The 21,753-nt window shown below is 42.1% G+C and overlaps 1 protein-coding gene across 1 annotated transcript in view; it reads left to right on the forward strand.

Moving 5' to 3' along the window:
* The first annotated feature begins 4,302 nt into the window (after nt 1–4,302).
* Nucleotides 4,303–21,753, forward strand: part of NELFCD (negative elongation factor complex member C/D) — a 26,700-nt gene continuing 9,249 nt past the window's right edge. Inside the window, exons 1-13 of the mRNA XM_015824866.1 lie at nt 4,303–4,362; nt 5,259–5,270; nt 6,607–6,719; nt 6,991–7,100; nt 7,934–8,043; nt 9,065–9,172; nt 10,100–10,252; nt 11,413–11,543; nt 12,757–12,922; nt 15,137–15,271; nt 16,254–16,393; nt 18,194–18,308; nt 21,210–21,305. Coding sequence (XP_015680352.1) covers nt 4,303–4,362; nt 5,259–5,270; nt 6,607–6,719; nt 6,991–7,100; nt 7,934–8,043; nt 9,065–9,172; nt 10,100–10,252; nt 11,413–11,543; nt 12,757–12,922; nt 15,137–15,271; nt 16,254–16,393; nt 18,194–18,308; nt 21,210–21,305 — 1,449 coding nt within the window. The remainder of the gene's footprint in view (nt 4,363–5,258; nt 5,271–6,606; nt 6,720–6,990; nt 7,101–7,933; nt 8,044–9,064; nt 9,173–10,099; nt 10,253–11,412; nt 11,544–12,756; nt 12,923–15,136; nt 15,272–16,253; nt 16,394–18,193; nt 18,309–21,209; nt 21,306–21,753) is intronic.

Here is a 21,753-nt window from a genome sequence, read left to right on the forward strand (position 1 = left end):
AACTAATAGACAATGTCTATGGAGATTCTCAGTCATCCAGGTCATGGTTGTCCCGAAGGTGCTTTTTCACGAGGCAACTGGACTTTCTTTTTTCTCTTTGAAGACCTTTTGCTTCTTGGATGAGAAGCGAAATGTCTTCAAAGACAAAAAAGAAAGTCCAGTTGCTTCGTGAAAAATCACCTTCGGGACGATTAATGGACACTGGTAGAATCTGCAGCCCCAATTCAACATTGTTAACTAGACTAACCTATTTCAATGCATAGAGCTAAACAGATCAGAATTTTAAATTTTTCTAAATAGATCTAGAATTTTATTCATCTTTTCAATTGTACACCTCACACCCTTTCCTCTATTCTCTTCCTCTTTTTCAATGAACCTTAGGCAGATAGACTGGTGTGCATTTCTTTGCATGTTTATCATATCTCCTATGCACTTGGAGATGTGTATGCTGTTTGAAACCTCTTTTTAGGACCAGCCGAGTAGAAGTAAGCAGGATTTCCCCCTGGTTTTCAAGCAGCCTAGTTTTGCTTGGAGAATTCTCCATTGCAGAATCACAGGAAAGCCAATAACAGCCTGCCTTGATGTTGAAATCCTGTCTCTACTGGCCTATTTTACTTAGAGCAGGGGTGCCCAAACCCCGGTCTGTGGACCTGTACCGGTCCACAGCATGCCAGCAACCACACAAACAAACAAAGTCCCATCCATGGAATGCAGACAACACACAAAACCATGCACTCTTTGGTCCGCAGAAAAACCTTTCTCCACCAGCCCCTGGTGCCCCAAAGGTTGGGGACCTCTGACTTAGAGCATCAAGATAGTCTAAAAAGAGGGAAACCCTGTTACACTGATGGAATATCATCCTATAATCAAACAAAAAAGAATATCAGGTACTTCCAGAGAGTTTCCTTTTAAATAAACTCATCCATTAATATATAAAATATGTTGAAATATTTATTCATTTGTTTGTTTGATTGATTTTTATGGCCACCCATCTCAGTCAATGACTGGGTGGAGATTTTTTTTTATGCACACACATACACACACAGAGAGAGAGCGAGAGAGCATGTATTTGTGTGTGTATATATATATATGTGTGTGTGCTGTGTGTTTATGTTCCAAGAGTAAACAGATCTCCCATATGCCCAATTATATCTCTTCTACTGCCAAGAAAACCCAGAGAAGGAGTAGCAATGAACGTGTTTGTGGAGCAAGCAATTATTTAGATCAGAGGTCCCCAACCTTTTGGGCACCAGGGACCGGTTCCATGGAGAGAGGTTTTTCTGCGGACCAGAGGGTGCGAGGTTTTGTGTGCTACCTGCATCTTGCAGATGGGGCTTTGTTTGTGTGGACCATTTGCTAGCATGCCGCGGCCCGGTACTGGTCCACAGACCGGGGGTTGGGGACCCGATTTAGATGTCAAGCAACTGGAGAAGCTTCTTGGATGAGAAGTGAAACATCTTCAAAGAGAAAAAAGAAAGTCCAGTTGCCGCGTGAAAAAGCACCTTTGGAACAACCATGACCTGGATGACTGAGAATTTCCATAGACAACTTTAACAAAAAAAATTGTAATTTGGACTTGTTACTACACTGGATAGTAATATTCAATATTTTAATTTCATAGTCCAACTATTGGCTTATATATTTGCCCACATACTTAGTATCTAAGCAACTGCTATTATACCAACTGATGCTTTTTCAACACTCAACACAGAGTGTTGTACAGTAGCTCTCCTAAGATGTTACTCTTCAGAAGTGTTGGAATACAGTTCTCAGAATCCCCAACCATAATGGAACTGTAATCCAAAACCTCTGGAAGGCACCAAAGTAAGAAAGACTGTTTATGATTGTCTGATCTAGATAGTACCAAAGTCTATATAATTTGCCAGGTCAGACTTCACTAAAGAAATGAAAACTTCTAACGCACAAGTTCAGAGAGCACTAAGAATCCCACACTTCAACCATGAGCTACAAATATTCTTTTATTGGTTATAATGCCTGACTTAAAAAAAAAATACTTAATGCATTTTTAATTTTAAAAAGGTGTTAAAATATTCAAGAATTTAAAACACACAAAGCTTAGTAGTATCAAATCAAGGGACATAATGAAATAAGCAAAAGCCAATACATTACATCAAAAAAAGAAATTTTGGGCTCAATTGTGGTCATAAGTCGAGGACTACCTGTATATGTTTTTTATAGTTGTATGCCAAAATGGTAAATTGCACTTTTTAAAAACAAATCAATTGAACATTTCTTTATGAGCAAGTGTAAAAATTAAGGTGCACTTTAAAAACATTAAGACAGCCTCCTCAAATGCAACATCCAGTTCCAAATCACAGGAACTCTGCACGTGGTCAGGCGAACTTTTGTGACTGGGGTCTTCAAACTTGGCCCTTTTATGACTTGTGGACTTCAGCTCCCAGAATTCCTCAGCCAGCGTGCCTTGAGTTGATGATATGCTGACTGCAGGTTATCAGCATCACATCGGACAAAGCACGATCTGAACACGCAGCTAACCCTTTGCGTTAGTACTAATGACTGCAGGGTCAGAACGGACACACGGTTCCTTTAAAAGCACCCTTTCTTTATCGCTCCGTCCCTGCGGAGGCGGCCCCATTCTCTCCTGACCACCAATCACCGCTTGCAGCACGCAAGTTTGGAAGAGACACAGAAAGGCTGAGATTCAAGAAAATTAACTTCAGGTTTCAAATGGGTTGCCTCTGTACATCGTGAGTTTGCCTGCGGGAATGAATCACTAAGGGAATACCACTCTAAAGGAATACCCGTACGTGTCAACACAGCCCATTAGGAAGCAAAGGGATCTTTGGTGCCGGAACTATCATTGGAATAAACGGAAGCGCTCTCTCTTTACTTTGAGCCGCCAAACAGTCGAGAACCGCTTTTACCCAGAAATCTCCGCGGCGACCTTTAGCCCTCATAGAGATAGATAACTTAAGAGAAGACTTCCTCTTTCCTCTTAAGAGTGCTAGGGCATTTCAGCTTCCAATAGAGAAGCATTTTTAGGAGCAACTTCGAATTGAATAAAGAAGTCCAAACTTTTATAAAATTAAAAGTTTTTGAAGCTGCATATCTAGTAATCTGGGGAGATGCTGTTGCTGTTTCTAATTCTGATCTTCTTTCCTATGAAATATGGTGGAATAACTTTATATCCTTATCTGAATTTAGAACTTTCAGAAAGCAGAAAGATTTGGGGAAGTTGCTTCGGTCTTGTTGCAAATTTGAAGGAGTGATGCTGAGAACGATCAAATTCTACCTTGCAGACAATGTCAATAATATCCTCAGGGAGCAATATGAGTCTGGTCTGGCTCTCTTTCCAAGCCTTTCTCAGCCCCCATATTAAATACAGACTGTAGTTTGTAACTGAGCTTAGCGTAATTAATGAACCTAGACATTGGTTTGTAAATTAAGTTTTATGGCTAACACAATGCACAGACTTCGTCAGTTTTGATGACTTCAACAAACCGTAATATTTAAAGATAATGGCTTAGCACAACTGATGATGAGCCAGCTCTCAAAATTGCTATATCATCGCTCTCTCTCCTAGAACATAACTGGTGTCATGAAACTTCACATTGAAACTTGCATTTCACCAATATATAGTAATTACAGAACAAAAATCAGGGTTGAATACCCATGCTATTCAATTGTGATCAAACCATACACTTTAATAAGAGTCATAATGTAATAAATGTAATATGTGGAAAACAGATGAGGTAGGTAGCAGGACAGGTCGTCAAGGAAAGTACTGAAATCATAATAGCTCTGCCCTGCCTAGAAATAATATAATACCAAACCCAAATTACTCTCAGAAAGTAGCACGTTACTGTTTATATTTTTTAGAGCAGTCTTCCTCAGGCTGGCTGGGGGATTCTGGGAATTGAAGTCCATAAGATCTTCCGGGGATAAGGTTGGGAAACACGGCTCTACAAGCAACTGCAAAGCGAGGCTGGAAAAACGTCCCAGCTCTTTAGAGCTTGCCCTAGGAAAGATATCAGAGTATTTCAGCTTGCAGAATTAGGTAGGAAAGACGGGCACTGGGGCGAAACAACTCGCATTTGGGGTGCGAACCTTTGCTCCTCTCCGGGGGTTTGCTCGTGAAGCGCCTTCCCACGAGGCGTGCCAAGGAAAAACCCGGGTTCACCTGGCAGCGCCATTCAGCGCCGCGTCGGAGGCTCAAGGGGGCCCCCGGCGTGCCGTGGGAGGTGCGCCTCTACCCTTTTCGCATCTCTGCGGCCGCGCCGTTGCCAGAGCTGGAGCCGGAGCGGGAGGCGAGCGGAGCCGATGGAGGAGCCGGAGTACTTCGGGGGCGGCGTGGCGGAGTGGGGCGACGACACCGACGGAGCAGGGGTGAGGAAGACATGGCCGAGCGGGAGGAGCGAACGGAGACGCTTCAGGCTCCGCCGCCGCGGGTCGCTCTGCCGGGGATGGGCAGCAGCGGCGCCCGGATCGGGTCATCTCATCCCCGGCAGATTTTATCAGACCCCCCCACACACACAGCAAGCACGCGCCCGCATCCGTTGCGATGTCTACTAGCCACAGCTGCAATATGCAAAAAAGCATATTTTGTTGCAAGGCATCTATGCGCGTGTATATAGCAAAATGGGCTTTTGCGCGCGGGCACCTACAGGACACGTTTCTCCCGTTTCCTTACAAGTGCAGGATCGGCTTTTTCGAATATATTTTGTATGTCTATACATCCACATCCACACACACGTATACCATATATTTTGCCTTTGTGCGTGTATACCCTATTGCCCATATGTATAGCATATTTTGCATATTGTGCACACGTTCACATGCATATACTGTATCTGTACATATGTGTGTGTATGCTTGCAACAAAACAGTAAAACCGAGCAGTAAAATCCATGGGGGAAGCTGGATTTGTTTAACAATCGTGTGAGTCATTTAACTGGAGTGATTTGCTTCACAACTGTGGCAATAAAAGTCATAAAGTTGGGCATGGCTCAACTTAACAACCATCTTGTTTAGCAAGCGAAATTCTGGTCCCAATTGTGCTTGGAAATCAAGGACAACCTGTAGTCTGTGGAGTTATAAGGCCTCTTTTCTCACACAAAGCCACCCCTTTTTCACTGCAGCCAAAAGAAGAACCTTCTCCTCCTCATATGGTCCTTTAGGAATAATTATAGCAGAACCCAAACTGATGTGGGGGGGTCCAAAGTCAACTCCTTGAGGAAGTCCTCAAAGTTTGTCTTCTGAGAGTGTGTCTCAGAAAGTGGCAGCATGAAGTTAAACTTGGTTGATCTTGAAAAAAACAAAGCAGGCCAGATCTGGTCGAATGAGAGACAATCAGAAAATTCCAGCAATATTGTTTGGACTGGGAAATTAAAAAAATAGCAAACCCCTTTTGTTGATAAAGAAAACTACTTCAGGGTGACCACATAATCACCAGAGTTGGCTTTTTTTTTTTTTTAACCCAAGGAAAAACATTTTAAAACATTCCAGACTTGCCACAACAATTCCTGCCTGGGGCTCCAATGAATCATTGTGGGTGGGCCTTATTTTGGCCAGGCTGTTGCAATGGGATGTGGTCCTCTGAAAGGGTCTGGAAACAGCTACATCAAGTGTGGCAATTTTAAAAAGGCACTAATTTCAAATGTTGGTCCTGGGTAAACTCACAGGAATCCAAATCCCACTCAGTGGTTCAGAAGGGACAGGCCTAAGCAAACAAGAAATCGAGTACAAGCTTGGATTTGGATGGCCACATGACCACATTTTATGACATTTTTGCCAAAAAATTGTGTGGCAAATTTTACTTTGGGTTTTTATCAAAGCCATCCCATAGCAAACAATTGGTTCACTTAATGACTATGGCATTCATTTAACAGCTTCCACAAAAAAGATCATAAAATTGGGTCAGTCATATGGGTGACCTGTTTTATCATGACTTATGACCGGAATGGGCAGGATCCACTGCAGTTGTGAGTCAAGGACAATCTCTACTGTTTTGGCCACTTTTGACTTCTTACAATCTCACCATAGCATGGGGATGGGTAGCCTTTGGTAGATTGTTAACTAAGGCTTGATTTAGACTTGTCCACAACTGTATGTAGGCGTTGATGCATATCTATGCAGCAAAGGAGTTGATGGCTATGTAAACATAGGTTGAAGATAGTTGCAGAGTGGCCGATGTGCACACCTCCCAAATCTCAACTACACGTTGTGCTGAGATGAGTGTCCTGCGTGCTGATTGGTTGATCAGACTTCCTGTTGGTACTTTCTTCTGAGTCTGTAGATTCAAATGAGCAGAAGATGTTGCATAGAAGATGTTGAGAAGGTTGGGCATTTCAATTCCTCCCAAATAATTTCAGCAACCTAGCAAGGACAAAGTACTGGAAATCCCAAAGCTAAAACTTGAGACTACAAGTTGCCCTCATCTACCATAACGTGAGGCGTGGTCATCCTAAGATACAGAAATCTGGCTGCCATTAGCATCTTTAAGACTCCAGAACCCCAGTTACGTAGTAGCTCCATGCTTAAGCTAATGTTGCTATCTGTTTTCACACAAGAGAAATCCAAAGTGGTGGTGAAAATAAAATTGACAATTTTAACTCCTCCAAACAGCAGGATGATGAATACGGAGGTGAAGATGATGCTGAGGTTCAGCAGGAATGCCTTCACAAATTTTCCACCCGAGATTACATCATGGAGCCCTCTATTTTTAATACTTTAAAGCGGTAAGTGCATATTAATTCAGGCATTGTAGTTGGAAAGGGGGATTGTGGATACAATAACTGGGTGAGGAATTGGCTCTTCTGCATTGAGATCTAGTATCTCTAATTTTCTGGGACAGTGTTTCTCAGCCTTGGAACTTTAAGGTGAGTAGATCAACTCCCAGGTTGCTGGCTGGGGAATTCTGGGAGTCGAAGTCCACAAACTTTAAAGCTGCCAGGATTGAGAAATGCTGCTCTAGGAATTTCTTAAATGAGGATTTGCTTCCTTTCACAGGTACTTCCAAGCAGGTGGTTCTCCGGAGAATGTGATTCAGCTCTTATCGGAGAATTACACTGCTGTGGCTCAGACAGTGAATCTTTTGGCTGAATGGCTTATTCAGACAGGTAATTTGGTTTGGGACTGCAGCTTTTTTTTTTCCACTAAGACCCCCCAGTCGAAATATACAAACCAACCAGTTATAGCATGTCTCAAATGATAAAACACGAGATCATCTGTTTACAGTTTTAGCTTCGTATCGGACACTCTAGAAATATTTGTCTGTTCTTTGAGTCCTGTTTGGTGCAGCAACTACACATCTCTATGATTTAAAATAGTCTGTACATAAATGAGTACAGATAGTCCTTGACTTAACAACCATTCATTTGACTGTTCAAAGTTACAACAGCACTGAAAAAGGGACTTACGACCAGTTCCCATACTTGCAACCATCACAGCATCCCCTTGGTCACGTGATCAAAATTCAGACGCTTGGCAATGGGCATGTATTTGTGACGGTTGCACCGTCCTGGGGTCATGTGATCACCATTCTGTGACCTTCCCAGCTAGCTTCTGAAAAGCAAAGTCACTGGGGGAAGCCAGATTCACTTAATATACCCTAAGATTAACTTAACGTCAGCAGTTTGCTTAATAACTGTAGCAAAAAAGCTTATTAAACGGGGCATGACTTGCTTAACAACTGCATTGCTTAGCAACATTAATGGGCTAAATTGTGGTCATACATCGAAGACTACCTGCACCTAACATTTGAACATGTGCTGCAAACATCATGTTAGAATTAGTGGTGCTGAACCAAATTATTTGTAAAATCAACATGTTCTGAAGCTGCGCCTCCAAGTTGAATTTCATTAAAGGACTGTGCTGTTTTGCCCCAAAGAATAGTGTGAGAATTGTGAAGGTTGTGCTGCATGAAATCTGTAGTGATTATCTTTTATTGCAGGTGCTGAACCTATTCACGTCCAGGAAACCGTGGAAAACCACTTAAAAAGTTTGCTGATTAAACACTTTGATCCACGTAAAGCAGATTCCATTTTCACAGAGGAGGGAGAGGTAACTTGAAAAACTTTAGTCTGCCAAGTGGGATAACAGCAGTCTTTCTGAAGTTCAGAGGAGAATATAATTGGAAACTCAGAAACGTTTGTTGTGTTTGGGAGGGGCTTCCAACACAAATTGTTCTCAAAACACACAGATTTCTCATTTATTTAATGGTTACTTTATCTTACAAAACAGTGGTTTTTCCAGGACAGCTAACAAAACATTTTAATTTTAAATTAAAAATAACAGTTTCATTCCTGCTTGAACCTATATAGCACCATCTCTTTCAAGGCAAGCAGACATCCCCTCCCCCGAAAAAAAAAGAATAACCTGTGAGCAGCTTTAGGTTGCTTTCTCAGACTTCCCATGTGGACATCAGTTGTGCTTTTCCATACAATTGAATAGAAATGCATCTGCCTCTTTTGTGGGCTAGCAAAACTTGGAAGCTGTTGTATTCAGTACCTTACTAGTCTGGTTCTTATAGAAAAGATATATACATTGCCATTTGTACCTTATCTGCATTTTTTTCTTACATGCCAGTTATCATCAGACCACATGCTTAATCTTTCTGAAATAATCCATGTTTGGGCTTTGTACAGTATGAACCACATATTCACTAAATGCAGGGGTAGGCAACCTTGGCTCTTTTATGACTGAGCTATGCTGGCTCAGGAATTCTGGGAGTTGAAGTCCACAAGTCATAAAAGAGCCAAGGTTGCCTACCCCTGACCAAGTGGGTTGAGTTTTGCTGAGTCACAGGTGGACAAATGACATCATATGTACCTAAGCCATTAAAAAAGAAACCAGACTTAAAATTCACCATGCTTAGTATTGTATGACTAACTGCTTGGTCTTGACAAGACATGGCAGTGTGTCACCTGACCTGGCCATAGATGGTTTGTAAATTATCTGTGAAGTGAGTAGTAAAGAGTTCTTGAGGGAGTAAACACTTGTGTCAATTCTGTGTTCTAAATGCACAGGTTGATTTTTTTCGACCGCCTGACGCATATTGCTCTGTTGCTCTGGTTTTTGACAGACTCCAGCATGGCTTGAACAAATGATAGCACACACAACATGGCGAGACCTCTTTTACAAGCTGGCTGAAGCTCATCCAGACTGTCTCATGCTGAACTTTACTGTCAAGGTAAACACAGTTCTTTCATTCAACTAGAAAGCTTGTCAGCTCTCTCCTCTTTTCATGAAAATTTGTAAGTAGATTGGGGAGGCTAACATGTTAGGAATACAGTTGCATAATAGGTCTTTGGGGCATTATATTGCCATGTTTGTGGTTGAATAAGATGCCCACAAGATTGCCACAGGGAATGTGAGCTTATCTATTGTCATATTGCAAGACGTTCTGCGTACATTCATCCATGTATCTAAATATTGGAGAAATTCTTAAGGGCCAAACTATTTCTAGTTTCCAATATATAATACTTGCTCTTAAATATGACCTCAGTGGAGTTGGTGGCAGGATCTAGCCAACCATGGCTGTAAAGCAGAGTTGGATCTGCTTTAATATAATGCCCCAAAGAAAAGCAGTGGCAAATCTCTTCTGCAATACTGCCAAGAAGATTGACTCATACTCAATGTGAGTGTGTCTTTATTTCCTCCACCTCCTCCTCCTCCTCCTCCTCCTCCTCCTCATTCTTCTTATTCTACTTATCCTCCTCCTCCTCCTCCTCCTCCTCCTCCTCCTCCTCATTCTACTTATCCTCCTCCTCCTCCTCTTCCTGCTGCTGCTGAACCAGGAAGAAATCAAATTTCCAAGTGTTTATTTCTTGATTTTCATCCCCTAGGTCAGGGGTAGGCAACCTTGGCTCTTTTATGACTCCAGTGGACTTCAACTCCCAGAATTCCTGAGCCAGCATAGCTGGAGTTGAAGTCCACGAGTCATAAAAGAGCCAAGGTTGCCTACTTCTGACCTAGGTACTGAAGTGGTCTCATTTCCCCTTCAGTCCTACTCTACATACTTAATTAAATAAAATGGTATTTGTGATAGTCATGAATGAATCCTCTTGGATTGCAAAACTGCTACTATCTCAGTTGGTAATCCTTTGGTTGGTTGCAGCTTATCTCCGATGCTGGATACCAAGGGGAGATCACCAGTGTATCAACAGCTTGCCAGCAGTTGGAAGTTTTTTCTCGTGTACTGCGGACATCTCTGGCTACTATCTTAGATGGTGGAGAAGAAAATCTGGAGAAGAATCTACCAGAGTTTGCTGTGAGTTTGCACCCTTTAAAATATTTGCTGTGGAAAAAGTGCAAGGGAATGGTAACGTTCTATGCCTGTAGCTAGATCTGTGTCTTGTAGTACCATAATTCTCTCTTCTTATGCTTGATATTGTTATTGTTTTTTATTACATGGGACAGGGGTTTCCATAATTTTTCAGGTGCTAGGTTCAGGTGAACTTTTTTTCTTTTTACTTCTAATCTCTCGTGAAACTCCATCAAGTCCCCATAGAATTCTAGTATTATTATTTTTAATGACACAGGGACCAAATCATTCGGTCTTCACATAGATCACTTACTGGAAGTGTAGACACTGCAAGAAGGAGCATTTGATCGAGGAGGTCTGTAATTTTCTAGCCAGCAGCAAGTATTGTTCCTCATGCTGGTGGGTGCCCATGTTCTTCCTGAAGCCTCAGAGTGAGAACCTCCAGGTATTGTTCCTCCATGTTTCCCATAAGGTAAAGGAGAAATTTCTCAAGAGCTTGAGCTTTTTCAGGCTGATTACCTGCCAACTGTCCCATAGCAGTATTTCGTTTTTCAATGTCATCATTCATGTTGGGCTTTGTATTTGAAGGCAGAAGCTAAGGTGTCAGTTACATGCTGTCCTGAAGTCCATCAGAGGGACAGGTAAACTGTTAACTTCAGAGCTTTGGACATATCAGGGAAAGAGGAGGGCTGTGTAACTCCAAACGGTAGTTTTGTCCAAAGGAATATTTTTGCTTTTTGTTTTTATTTGGCTACTTAAATAAAAGATGGTCAATCTTAAGTGACAATTATTATTGGGTGAAGGGTAAATAGAATGATGAGCAGGGGCATATGTTCATCCTTTGGGCAGAGCCTAGACTTCCAAGGTTTTTTCCCCCCCGGGGTTGGAAGGAATGATGTTTGGTTACTTCCTTTCTTTAAAACAATGTGGATTATTCAACTGCTTATGTTAACGCTTTTATGGGTTCCCACCTCAGACTGGCTGGAAACAGTGCCAAATTTCCAGCACTCACAGTTCAAAGAAATTTCAATGACATGTGGTTTAAATGAAGTTCTGAACTGTTTTGTGGTGTTTGTGTGTTCTTCTGTAGACTGAACAATGTAATTACCTCTTACTGTTAAAGACACCTTCATGCTTCTGAATGATCTGTGATTATGTATTTGCAGAAAATGGTGTGCCATGGTGAACACACGTATCTTTTTGCACAAGCCATCATGTCCATGTTAGCACAAGAAGAACAAGGGGGCTCTGCTGTGCGTAGAATTGCTCAAGAAGTCCAGCGATTTGCTCATGAGAAGTAAGATTTTGCTTCGCTCCTTTTTCAATTTAATTTGTGGCCCTCTTTGGTTGCATGCTTTAGGATAATTCTAACCCATAAAAAAAAGACGCTTGGTTCAATTCTAAGCATGATCACCAATTTAAATTTCGCTTGAAAATCATACAAGATGTTATGCCAAGCACAGTATGTCATCCAAACAATATCAGGTGCTCCATGCTATCTATATGGAAAATGTAACAGATCATGTTACATTTGCTTGTGCCCCTGTGCGTACCCCCATAGCTGGCAGATTATTAAGTGTACAATTTATGTTAAAATTGGTAATTTAGAAATACACATTTGTAGAGTTTTTTTCTGAATTCCAGATTCTTTCATACTTCCACATTTCTTAGGTGCAATAGTATCTAAAACTTTACAATAAGACCTGCTTGTCCCAAATTGTCTTTCCTATTTGGGATTCTGCCCATATTGTTCAGATACCTAGAATAGTATTTTCAACCTTGGCAACTTTAAGATGTGTGTTCAGTTCTCAGAACTACCCATCCAGTATGTTGGCTAGAGAATTCTGGAAGTTGAAGTCCACACATCTTAAAGTTGCTAAGATTGAGAAACTGCAATCTAGAGAGAATCTACTTAAGGTATCACCCGTGGGAGGTTGACCAGAAGGCAAACCTTAATTGTGATCCCCCCCATTATAAAATATACAGCCCTGAGAGGTTTACCTGTCTCCTTTTCTTAAGACTTTTCAAAGAGCACTGAAAACAATTCAGTTTTAGCAGGCTTTTGACTTGGAAATTGTAGGCCATCATCTATTTGTTTCCGCAAAATTTAAATGTCATATTATCCAGTCTCTTAGATTGGGGCAATATGTAAGGATGGATGGATGGATGGATGGATGGATGGATGGATGGATGGATGGGTGGGTGGGTGGGTGGGTGGGTGGACGGACGGACGGACGGACGGACAGATGGACACAAATTACATACTGCATATATCTGTTCTACTTAATGACAACAGTTGTGAGGTCCAAACCTAATGTGAGCAACTGAATCTCCTCTACATTTTGTCCATACATAACAATCGATTCTGTTTGGCTCTTAATAACATGCCAAACACTTTTAGGAGATTACTCATTAGGTCTCCACTATTATTGGTGATCTGTTAGCTCTTCTTCTGAAGCTTTTCTAAAGCAAGCTTGCTCTGTCTCTTGTTCTTCCTTGATCTCCTGAAGAGGGCATGATGCCAGTCAGATCACCCTAGCGTTGGGCACTGCAGCTTCCTACCCCCGTGCCTGCCAAGCCCTTGGTGCCATGCTGTCGAAAGGAGCTCTGAATCCAGCAGACATCACAGTCCTCTTCAAGATGTTCACAAGCATGGATCCTCCTCCTGTAGAACTGGTCAGTGGCAGCCTCTCTTAGGAAAAAGCCTAGACTTCTTCAAGCCTCTCCGTCTCCTCACTCCCAGTTAAGAAGCAAACGTGATTTAGATATGGTTCACTAGCAGTTTCAAAGTATATGGTAGTTCTCTCAGAGTAGAAATGTTTATTTCTTTAGGTTAGTTACTTTTTCTGCTGGGTAGCAAGGAGAGGAATCAAAAGAGTTTCTCAATCTTAACAACTTTTAAGATAGGTGGACTTTAAATCCCAAGAATTCCCCAGCCAACTCTGGTATACCATGCAGGCTGGGGGGATTCTGGGAGTTGAAGTGCACCTATTTTAAATTTGCCAATGTTGAGAAATGCTGATCTAGGGCAGTGGTTCTCAACCTTTTTAATGCCGCGACCCCCAACCGGTCGTAAGTCGAGGACTAAACCGGTCGTAAGTCGAGGACTACCCAACCGGTCGTAAGTCGAGGACTCCCTGCCCGGGAGCGCCACGCATACGTGGTTCCGCCCCCTGTGCCGGCCGAGGCGTAGCTGGCAAGCGGCAGAGACGGAGCAGGCCGACCACCAGCTGGCCCAGCCCAAGGGAGGTAAGGCACCTGCCGGAAAAGGGGAAAAAAATGGCGGACAGCCTTGCTTGGCGACCCCCATGAAATGGTCGATCGACCCCAAATGGGGTCGCGACCCATAGGTTGAGAACCGCTGATCTAGGGAATGATAATTGTCATTGTAATTCGGATTAGAGTCAAAGGAGATGTATGGGTCCTCCTTATTTCTGATGCCAGAGCCATCCAAGACGCAAGATGAAATCTACAGATGTATCCCACTATCCACTTTTCAAGTCAGGAGTGCAATTCTGCCCTGTTGTGCCAGAACAGACAAGGTGATTTTCTTTCCTTGGTCCAACCATCGCTTCAAAGGGGTCTCTGGCTACCCGACAGCCTTGGCCATCCAGTTGTCTCCAAGGGGGACCAACATTTATCTTCATCTTGTTTTGTAACGTGGTGATGTCACCATGTTCTGTAGACCAGGGCTTTTCAACCAGTGGTACGGGTACCACCTGTGGTACATTGGCACTTGGCAGGTGGTACACGACCATCCTAGAAAAGTGGTAGCGGGGTAGGGGAATGAGCTGAACTGGTGGCAGCATCGCACAAGCCTGAGCGAGAGATGGCTGGAGCTGCAGGGCTGTCAGGGCTCAGTGGAAGCACCAGGATCAGTGCCGCTTTCCAGCTGATCGGCGCTGTGGGACTGTCAGGGCTCAGTGGAAGCGCCAGGATCAGCGCCAGGGTCCAGCTGGAGCTTGGCACTGATCCTGGTGCTTCTGCTGAGCCCTGAAGAAGCACCAATCAGCTGGAAAGCAGCACTGATCCTAGTGTTTCTGCTGAGCCCAGAAGAAGCGCCGATCAGCTGGAATGTTGCAGCATCTCCAGGGTCTTGTGATTTACACTCAGATGCTTGGCAACTGATTCATATTTATGACGGTCACAGTGTCCCAGGCTCATGTGAAGTGACCAAAACCTGCTGCAACCACCCAGCAGACGGGGGGAATAAAAACCAAACACCCCCACCCCACCCCCGCTGCCAATCCTCAACAGAAATGCTCACAACAATGGAAACCTCGGACAGGAGGAAGAGCGCCACCGGATGGGCAGGTAGGTGTCTTGCTCGGCTGTGGCTTGGGGGGCTCTTTTTTCAGTGCCATTGTAACTTCGAACAGTCACTAAGCGAACTGTTGTAAGTTGAGGACTACCTGTACTTTATCACTTTCCCCCCTTTTTTTTTGGTCATCAAGTTTTTGACACCTTGCTAGGCGACTGGAGGTACTCGGATATTGCCATATCCTAAAAGTGGTACAATGGGTGAAAAGGTTGAAAAGCCCTGCTGTAGACACCTCATTCCTCTTGTCTTTTGGATGCTTTGGGCAGCTGTTGCATTATTTTCTCATATGTATGATGGCTGCCATGGCCCGGCGTCCTGTGATCACCCTTTGCAACCTTTTGACAAGCAAAGTCAATGGGGAAGCCAGATTCACTTAACATCTAATGAAGATATAGTCGTTTAAGTATCAAGAGTCATCATCTAAACACAATACTTAAATCTTAGTTCCAAAATTCACCTTCTTGGAAATGAAAGTATTTTGACACATAACCAGTGCTTATTTTTTTAAAAAAAATAAATATGGCTTTTCGTAAGCTATTGTTACGTTTTTTTGTTTCATTTCCCTACAGATTAGAGTTCCAGCTTTTTTAGATCTCTTTATGCTGTCACTGTTTAAACCAGGAGCAAAAATCAATCAGGACCATAAGCACAAATATATCCACATTTTGGCCTATGCAGCTAGTGTGGTGGAAACATGGAAAAAGGTAAACTTTGGGATGACTGAATGAGGGTTTAGCAGTAAATTGGTGCTTTGAAACAGGGTAATAATTAGATTATTGTTATGTGCTTTCATTGTTTAGAATAAAGCTTTATGCTTGACTTCCAAGTTTACAGAAATAGCTTTCATGTTCTTTAACCAAAACAGGTCCTTGACTCAAGTAGGCTTAATTCTTTTTCTTTTCTTCTTGCACTTTTTCCACAAATGCAAACAAGCTGAATGGTGGGTGATAATGATAGATGTTTGGGACTTTAGCGGGAATGAGAAACTGTGATTCCCCTCTCCTTGATTTCCTAAACTACAATTCCCATCATTTTCACCACTAGGATTGTTGGAAAGCGTACTTACGCTACAGATTCTGCCTTCTTTTTTATAGGTGTATTTGTATCTATACAACGGATTTTATAGAATTGTGTCATTGGAAGGGACCTTAAGGGTCATCTATTCCAACCTTTTGCAATGTCCAGGAAAACCAATTAAGCCATCCATGAGAGCTGGCTATCCACCCTCTTCTTTCGAACCTTCTGATGAAGAATCCACAGTTTCCATAGACAGGCTGTTCCACAAATCCTACATCAGAAAGGTTTTCCTTAAATTGAAATGAAATCCAGGTTTTTGAGCTAGAATCGTAGGTAGTCCAGTAAATAGACTAATATGTTTAACAATTTTAAAGCAAAATCAATGTGGGAAAGCAGATTCACTTAAAGACCACATGTTTCACTTAGCAACAATGCAGAAAGGTCATAAAATTAGCATGGCTCACTTAACAACTGCTTTGTTTAGCAACAGAAATTCTGTCCCAGTTGTGGTTGTAAGTGGAGAACCGTCTAATATCCAACGAATCTTCTACTCACTCAGAATCAGAAATATCTGCCTTTAAGAAAGGTTCACTACGCAGAGCTGTGCCAAATCAGGGTTTCAACAGGAATGTCCTTTTGTCTCCTGCACCTTATTTCAACATTTCTTAGAACAAGAGGGTGAGCATCAATAAAGATGAGCTCAAGTCCACTTCAAAAGCAGTTGAAACAGTTCACAATCTTTGCTGCAACGAGAATAAAGGCGCCTCGGAGCTTGTCGCAGAGCTGAGTACCCTGTATCAGTGCATCAGGTAAGCCTCACCTCAGAACATGGTTGCCTTGCTTAAAAATGCAAGTGTTTGCATTAAACAGAATATTAAGGAAGTGTACAATTTCTGCTTAAAATTAATCTGATTTTAAATCTGTGTTTGTGGCGAGCAAGCCTGAGAAATCTGCAAGATCATCTGGGTAACTGTTTCAGTCTCGTTGATCTGAGTTTGCGATAAAGGACAGTAACAACAACAACAACAACAATAATAATAATAAAGTTGGAAGGGACCTTGGAGGTCATCTAGTCCAACCCCCTGCTCAGGCAGAAAACCCTATACCATTTCAGACAAATGGCTGCCCAGTCTCTTTTTAAAAACTTCCAGGCAGGTTGTTCCACTGGTTAATTGTTCTGTCAGGAAGTTTCTCCTTAGTTCTAGGTTGCTTCTCTCCTTGATTAGTTTCCATCCGTTGCTTCTTGTCCTGCCTTCAGGCGCTTTGGAAAATAGCTTGACTCCCTCTTCTTTGTGGCAGCCCCTGAGATAGTGGAACACATAAAGGAAACAAGTTTCTTATCCTCAGTTTTGTAGAAGAAAATTGAATGTGCAACTGGAATAATTCTTCAAAGGGCTGGGGAGGGAACAGAAGTAGTCAAGCTCTGCCTTTGACGGACTCTAAATTTGATCCTGGAAAACATTATATGCTTAGCACTGCAAGATCTGTGCTGGGAGCATCTTGGGCAATAACTAATTGATTAATTAGTTGATGATTTAATTTCCTTCAGTGCCCCACAGTGGAGACATTTCCTGCTGTCAGGTAAACCATGTCCTGGTCCTACAGTATTTCATCTTTTTTCTTGTTGGTTTTTAAAGGCTCTTTTTGCACAGTTTGATAACTGCTTTTTTCAAAAGGCAACTGGATTTTGTTTTTTCTTGAAGCGAAACGTTTTCAAGGAAAAACAAAGTCCAGTTGCCTTTTGAAAGAGTACTTTTGGGACAACCATGACCTGGATGACTGAGAATCTCCATAGACTTGATAACCCTTGCTTAACTCAGTAAGCCTGCCTGTGGTCAGTTCAAAAATGTTACTACAAATATATCTGCCCTTCTGAAGCAATTAAGGCTCCAGGCTAGAAGCTAGGAGATTGTGAGTTCTAGTCCAGCTTTAGGTATGAAAGCCAGCTAGATGACTTTGGGCTAATCACCAGGAAACTGGGAGTTCTAGTCCCACCTTAGACATAAAAGCTGGCTTGGTGACCTTGGGCCAATCATTCTCTCTCAGACCACAATATCAGGCTTGGGTGACAAGCTGGTCAGTGAATTCCTGTCGCAACCAAGAGATCAACATTCTGTTGATCAAAAAAAAACATAACCTGTACCTGCAGGAAAACCCCCGGGGGGGGGAAACTAGCCTTTTAAACACAGTTTTAAAATTTAAGGAAGAGGAGAGGCCAGCCTCTTACCCCTATCCTCCTTCCCACCCACCAGGCTATAGACCTGTTGAAACCTGCTGAAATGCAGTTATTTGGATTTACACAATCCACAACCAAACACATTTTATCCCAGCATATGAATCAATCAAGCGGCTTCTTTTATAGGCACTTGTTTTCTGTTTTCTCTGCCTATAGTTTCTCTGGGAATTTTTCTCTTTGAGTTAAATTATCAGTTTTCAGACTGAATTTAAAAAAAACCTGCACTGATCTGATTGGAAATAAAAACTAATAGGGAACGTTCTGATAATTGTTCTAATAAGGTCCACTGAACAGTAGATTAAAGATGATGTCATAGATATTGGGAATATTTGCCTCAGTTTGGCATGATTATTCTGCTTTCTGCTCTCCTTAGATTTCCAGTTGTAGCCATGGGGGTATTAAAATGGGTTGACTGGACGGTGTCAGAACCCCGATATTTCCAGCTTCAGACAGATCACACTCCGGTACATTTGGCCTTGTTGGATGAGGTGAGTTTTTTGAGCCCTGCTAAGTGACGTCAGTCTGGCTTTACCTTTTATATGGATAGTCCTTGACTTACAACAGTCCCCTTAGTGACCGTTCAAAGTTACAATGATGCTGAAAAAAGTGACATGACCATTTTCCACACTTATGACCATTGCAGCATCTGCATGATCACATGATTTACATTCGGATGCTTGACAACTGACTCATATTTATGACAGTTACAGTGTCCTGGGGTCATGTGATCACCTGTTGCGACTTTCTGACAAACAAAATCAGTGGGAAAGCCAGATTCACTTAACAACCGTGTTACTCATTTAACAACAGCAGATTCACTTAACAAATGTGGCAAGAAAAGTCGTAAAATGGGGCAAAACTCACTTAACACATTTCTCAGCTAGCAACATAAATGTTGGGCTCAATTGTGGTCATACGTTGAGGACTACCTGTATGTGTTTGCCATGATAAAAAAATTCCTTGCTGCTCTTTGGAATGGCATTTCCCCCAGAGACCTGAATGGGCCCAATTTTTTTAGCTTTTTTGTAAGACTTTGAAGAAATGGATGTCCCCTAAACCAGACATGTCAAACACAAGGCCCGGGGGCCGGATGCGGCCTGCGAAGTGGTTTCATGTGGCCCGCGAAGCCATCCTGGAAACAGTGAGGGAACGGCCCCCGCTGCCTTGGCCCTGGCCTAGGCCGGCCGGGAGCCAATGTACAATTTTGTGGTGGCCATCTATGCTGAAACATATTCAGTCTTAGCTCCACAAGGCCATCTAGAAACAGCGAGGAACCAGCCCCTGCCGTGTCGCACCCTTGACGTGAACGATGTAGAGCTGGCCATGGCCACCCAGTAGGCCACCCCCACCCTGGCCACACACCCCCGCCCTCCCCCCCTGAGGGCAACCGCAATGCTGATGTGGCCCTCAATGAAATTAAGTTTGACACCCCTGCCCTAAACGGTGAGGCTGGGAGGTTAAATCAGCCCTGTGGGTGAATTGGTTTATTTTGCTGTTTATTGACCCTGGTGCGTGTCATACCATTGTCATTACTAATATTTTGGATCAGTTCAGATAGTCCTTGAGTTACAACCATTCATTTAGCAGCTCTTCAGAGTTGCAAAGGACCTGAAAAAAGTGACTTATCATCGCACTTAGGATTGTCACAGCTTCACAATGGTCATGTGATCAAAATGTGGGCATTTGGCAACTGCCATGTATTTACAGTGGTTGCAGCGTCCCAGGGTCATGTGATCCCTCTTTGCTGTTGAAGAGAAGCGAAACCTTTTTTCAGACCACAGTTCTAAAAGTAGGTGGGGAAAACATAAGTGGAAGTGGCAAATATTTCCTGTGTGTTAATTAAGTTCCATTTTTATTAAATCAAGGGTTTATTAAATCAAGGCTGTTCCTGAAGAAAAATTATATCCTACTGCAAGGGCTTTATTCATACCTTTGAATGGTTCTTTTTTAAAAAAAATCTGTAATCAGGTTTCACTAGAAGGAAAAAGATAAGATAGAATTTATTTTCTTTCGCTTTGTCCTTTTAATCCACAGATAATTGCTTTCATACCATCTTTTTTCTGACTTGTGGACTGGAATATGCTAATATATTTCACAGTCTCATCTTGTGGCTTAAATCTGATTCAGGACCCAATTTTTATATTTGCCAGAGGGCATAAATCCCTACTGGTCATCCGGGTACACTGGCAATCGTATGGATTCTATATTTTAAAAATTCAGGAGTTCTTAATACAGTAGTGGCCAAAATTGTGGAAACCTTTTGGGAAAGTGTATTTTTGAGGTCTGATAGCTAATAACACCACTTTTTTTTAGTAGTACCATAAAATTATATATCAATGGAAAGATAATTTAATCAAGAATGTAATGCAACATAGTTTGTTCAATTATCTGTACTGTATTCTATGAAAGGTTATGGCCAAATAACCAGAAAAACGAAGCACAACTTGCTTAGGTTGATATCAGTAGCTTTCCTTCCTCTGATTGTAGCCAATGAGCATGAGTCAATCAGGTGAGAGAGCCAATCAGGTGTCATCTTCTTTTGGCAATGAGCCAATCAGATCACAGTAGGATTCAGTTATTGATGTCATGTATTGAAGCTGAGAGGAGGATGTTTGTCAGTGTGTTATGTGATTGCTATCAAGTTGGTTGGGGTTTTTTTTTGTGTTCTTTCATTTAGTGAGCTTGTAAAATGTAATAAAATTAAAGTAATGGTGCAAAGAGTTGACTGGTCGCCCAGAAAGCGATGTAAAATAGTATTGTTAAGTGAACAAGGCTACAGTTATAAAGAAATTAGAAAAAAAAAATTGGTGGAAACTTAATCGAAGGTGACATTTCTACTGTATACTTTTCCCAAAAGGTTTCCACAATTTTGGCCACTACTGTTAAATAAAGGTAGTCCTCAACTTACAGCAACATTTGAACCCAAAAATTTCTCTTGATAAGTGAGACAATTCTTAAGTGAATTTTGCCCCATTTTACAACCTTTCTTGCCACCGTTGTTAAATGAACCGCTGCAGTTGTTAAGTCAGTAACGCAGTTGTTAAGTGAATCTGGCTTCCCCATTGACTTTGCTTGTCAGAAGGTGGCAAAAAGGTGATCACAAGATCCCGGGATATTGCAACCGTCATAAATATGAGCCATTTGCCAAGCGTCTGAATTTTGATCACGTGACCAGAAGGATGCTGCAGCGGTCATACGTGTGAAAAATGGTCATGTCATTTTTTCCCCGATGCCATTGTAACTTCGACTGATCACCAAATGAATGGTGGTAAGTTGAGCGCTACCTGTATTCTGCATTTTAAGGTTTGTGGCTTGTCCTAGTTGTCTCATAATTAAGCTTCTGTATTAGTAGAAATGCAGATCTTAACATTTTGCTTTTTGCTCTGCAGATCAGCACCTGCCACCAACTGCTCCATCCTCTAGTTTTGCAGCTTCTGGTCAAACTTTTTGAGACTGAGCACTCTCAGCTTGATGTCATGGAACAGGTGATGACAACTAAAAAATATGGGATTCTTAACTGTTGAGACTTTCCATGGGGCATCCTGAAGATTAGTATTTTATGAAGTTGCTGAAGTAGCTTGCCTGCTTGTAAAAGTATCGTTGCCGAGGAGAGTAAAGGGTTGGGAATCCTTGAGTTCATACTCTTGAATCTAACATAATAATAAAGTTGGAAGGGCCCTTGGAGGTCATCTAGTCCAACCCCCTGCTCAGGCAGGTAACCCTATACCATTTCAGACAAATGGCTGTCCAGTCTCTTCTTAAAATCTTCCAGTGTTGGAGCATTCACCGCTTCTGGAGGCAGGTTGTTTCACTAGTTAATTGTTCTGTCAGGATCTATAAGAAAGAATTCAGAATTATTTTTATTTAAATGTAAAAATGGTGAAGTCCACCCTTACTTGAAAGTCTATAATTAATATAATTGGCTGGGAAAAT

Source organism: Protobothrops mucrosquamatus, unplaced genomic scaffold (assembly GCF_001527695.2).
Source record: "Protobothrops mucrosquamatus isolate PMUCROS unplaced genomic scaffold, P.Mucros_1.0 scaffold2394, whole genome shotgun sequence".
NCBI classification, from domain to species: domain Eukaryota; kingdom Metazoa; phylum Chordata; class Lepidosauria; order Squamata; family Viperidae; genus Protobothrops; species Protobothrops mucrosquamatus.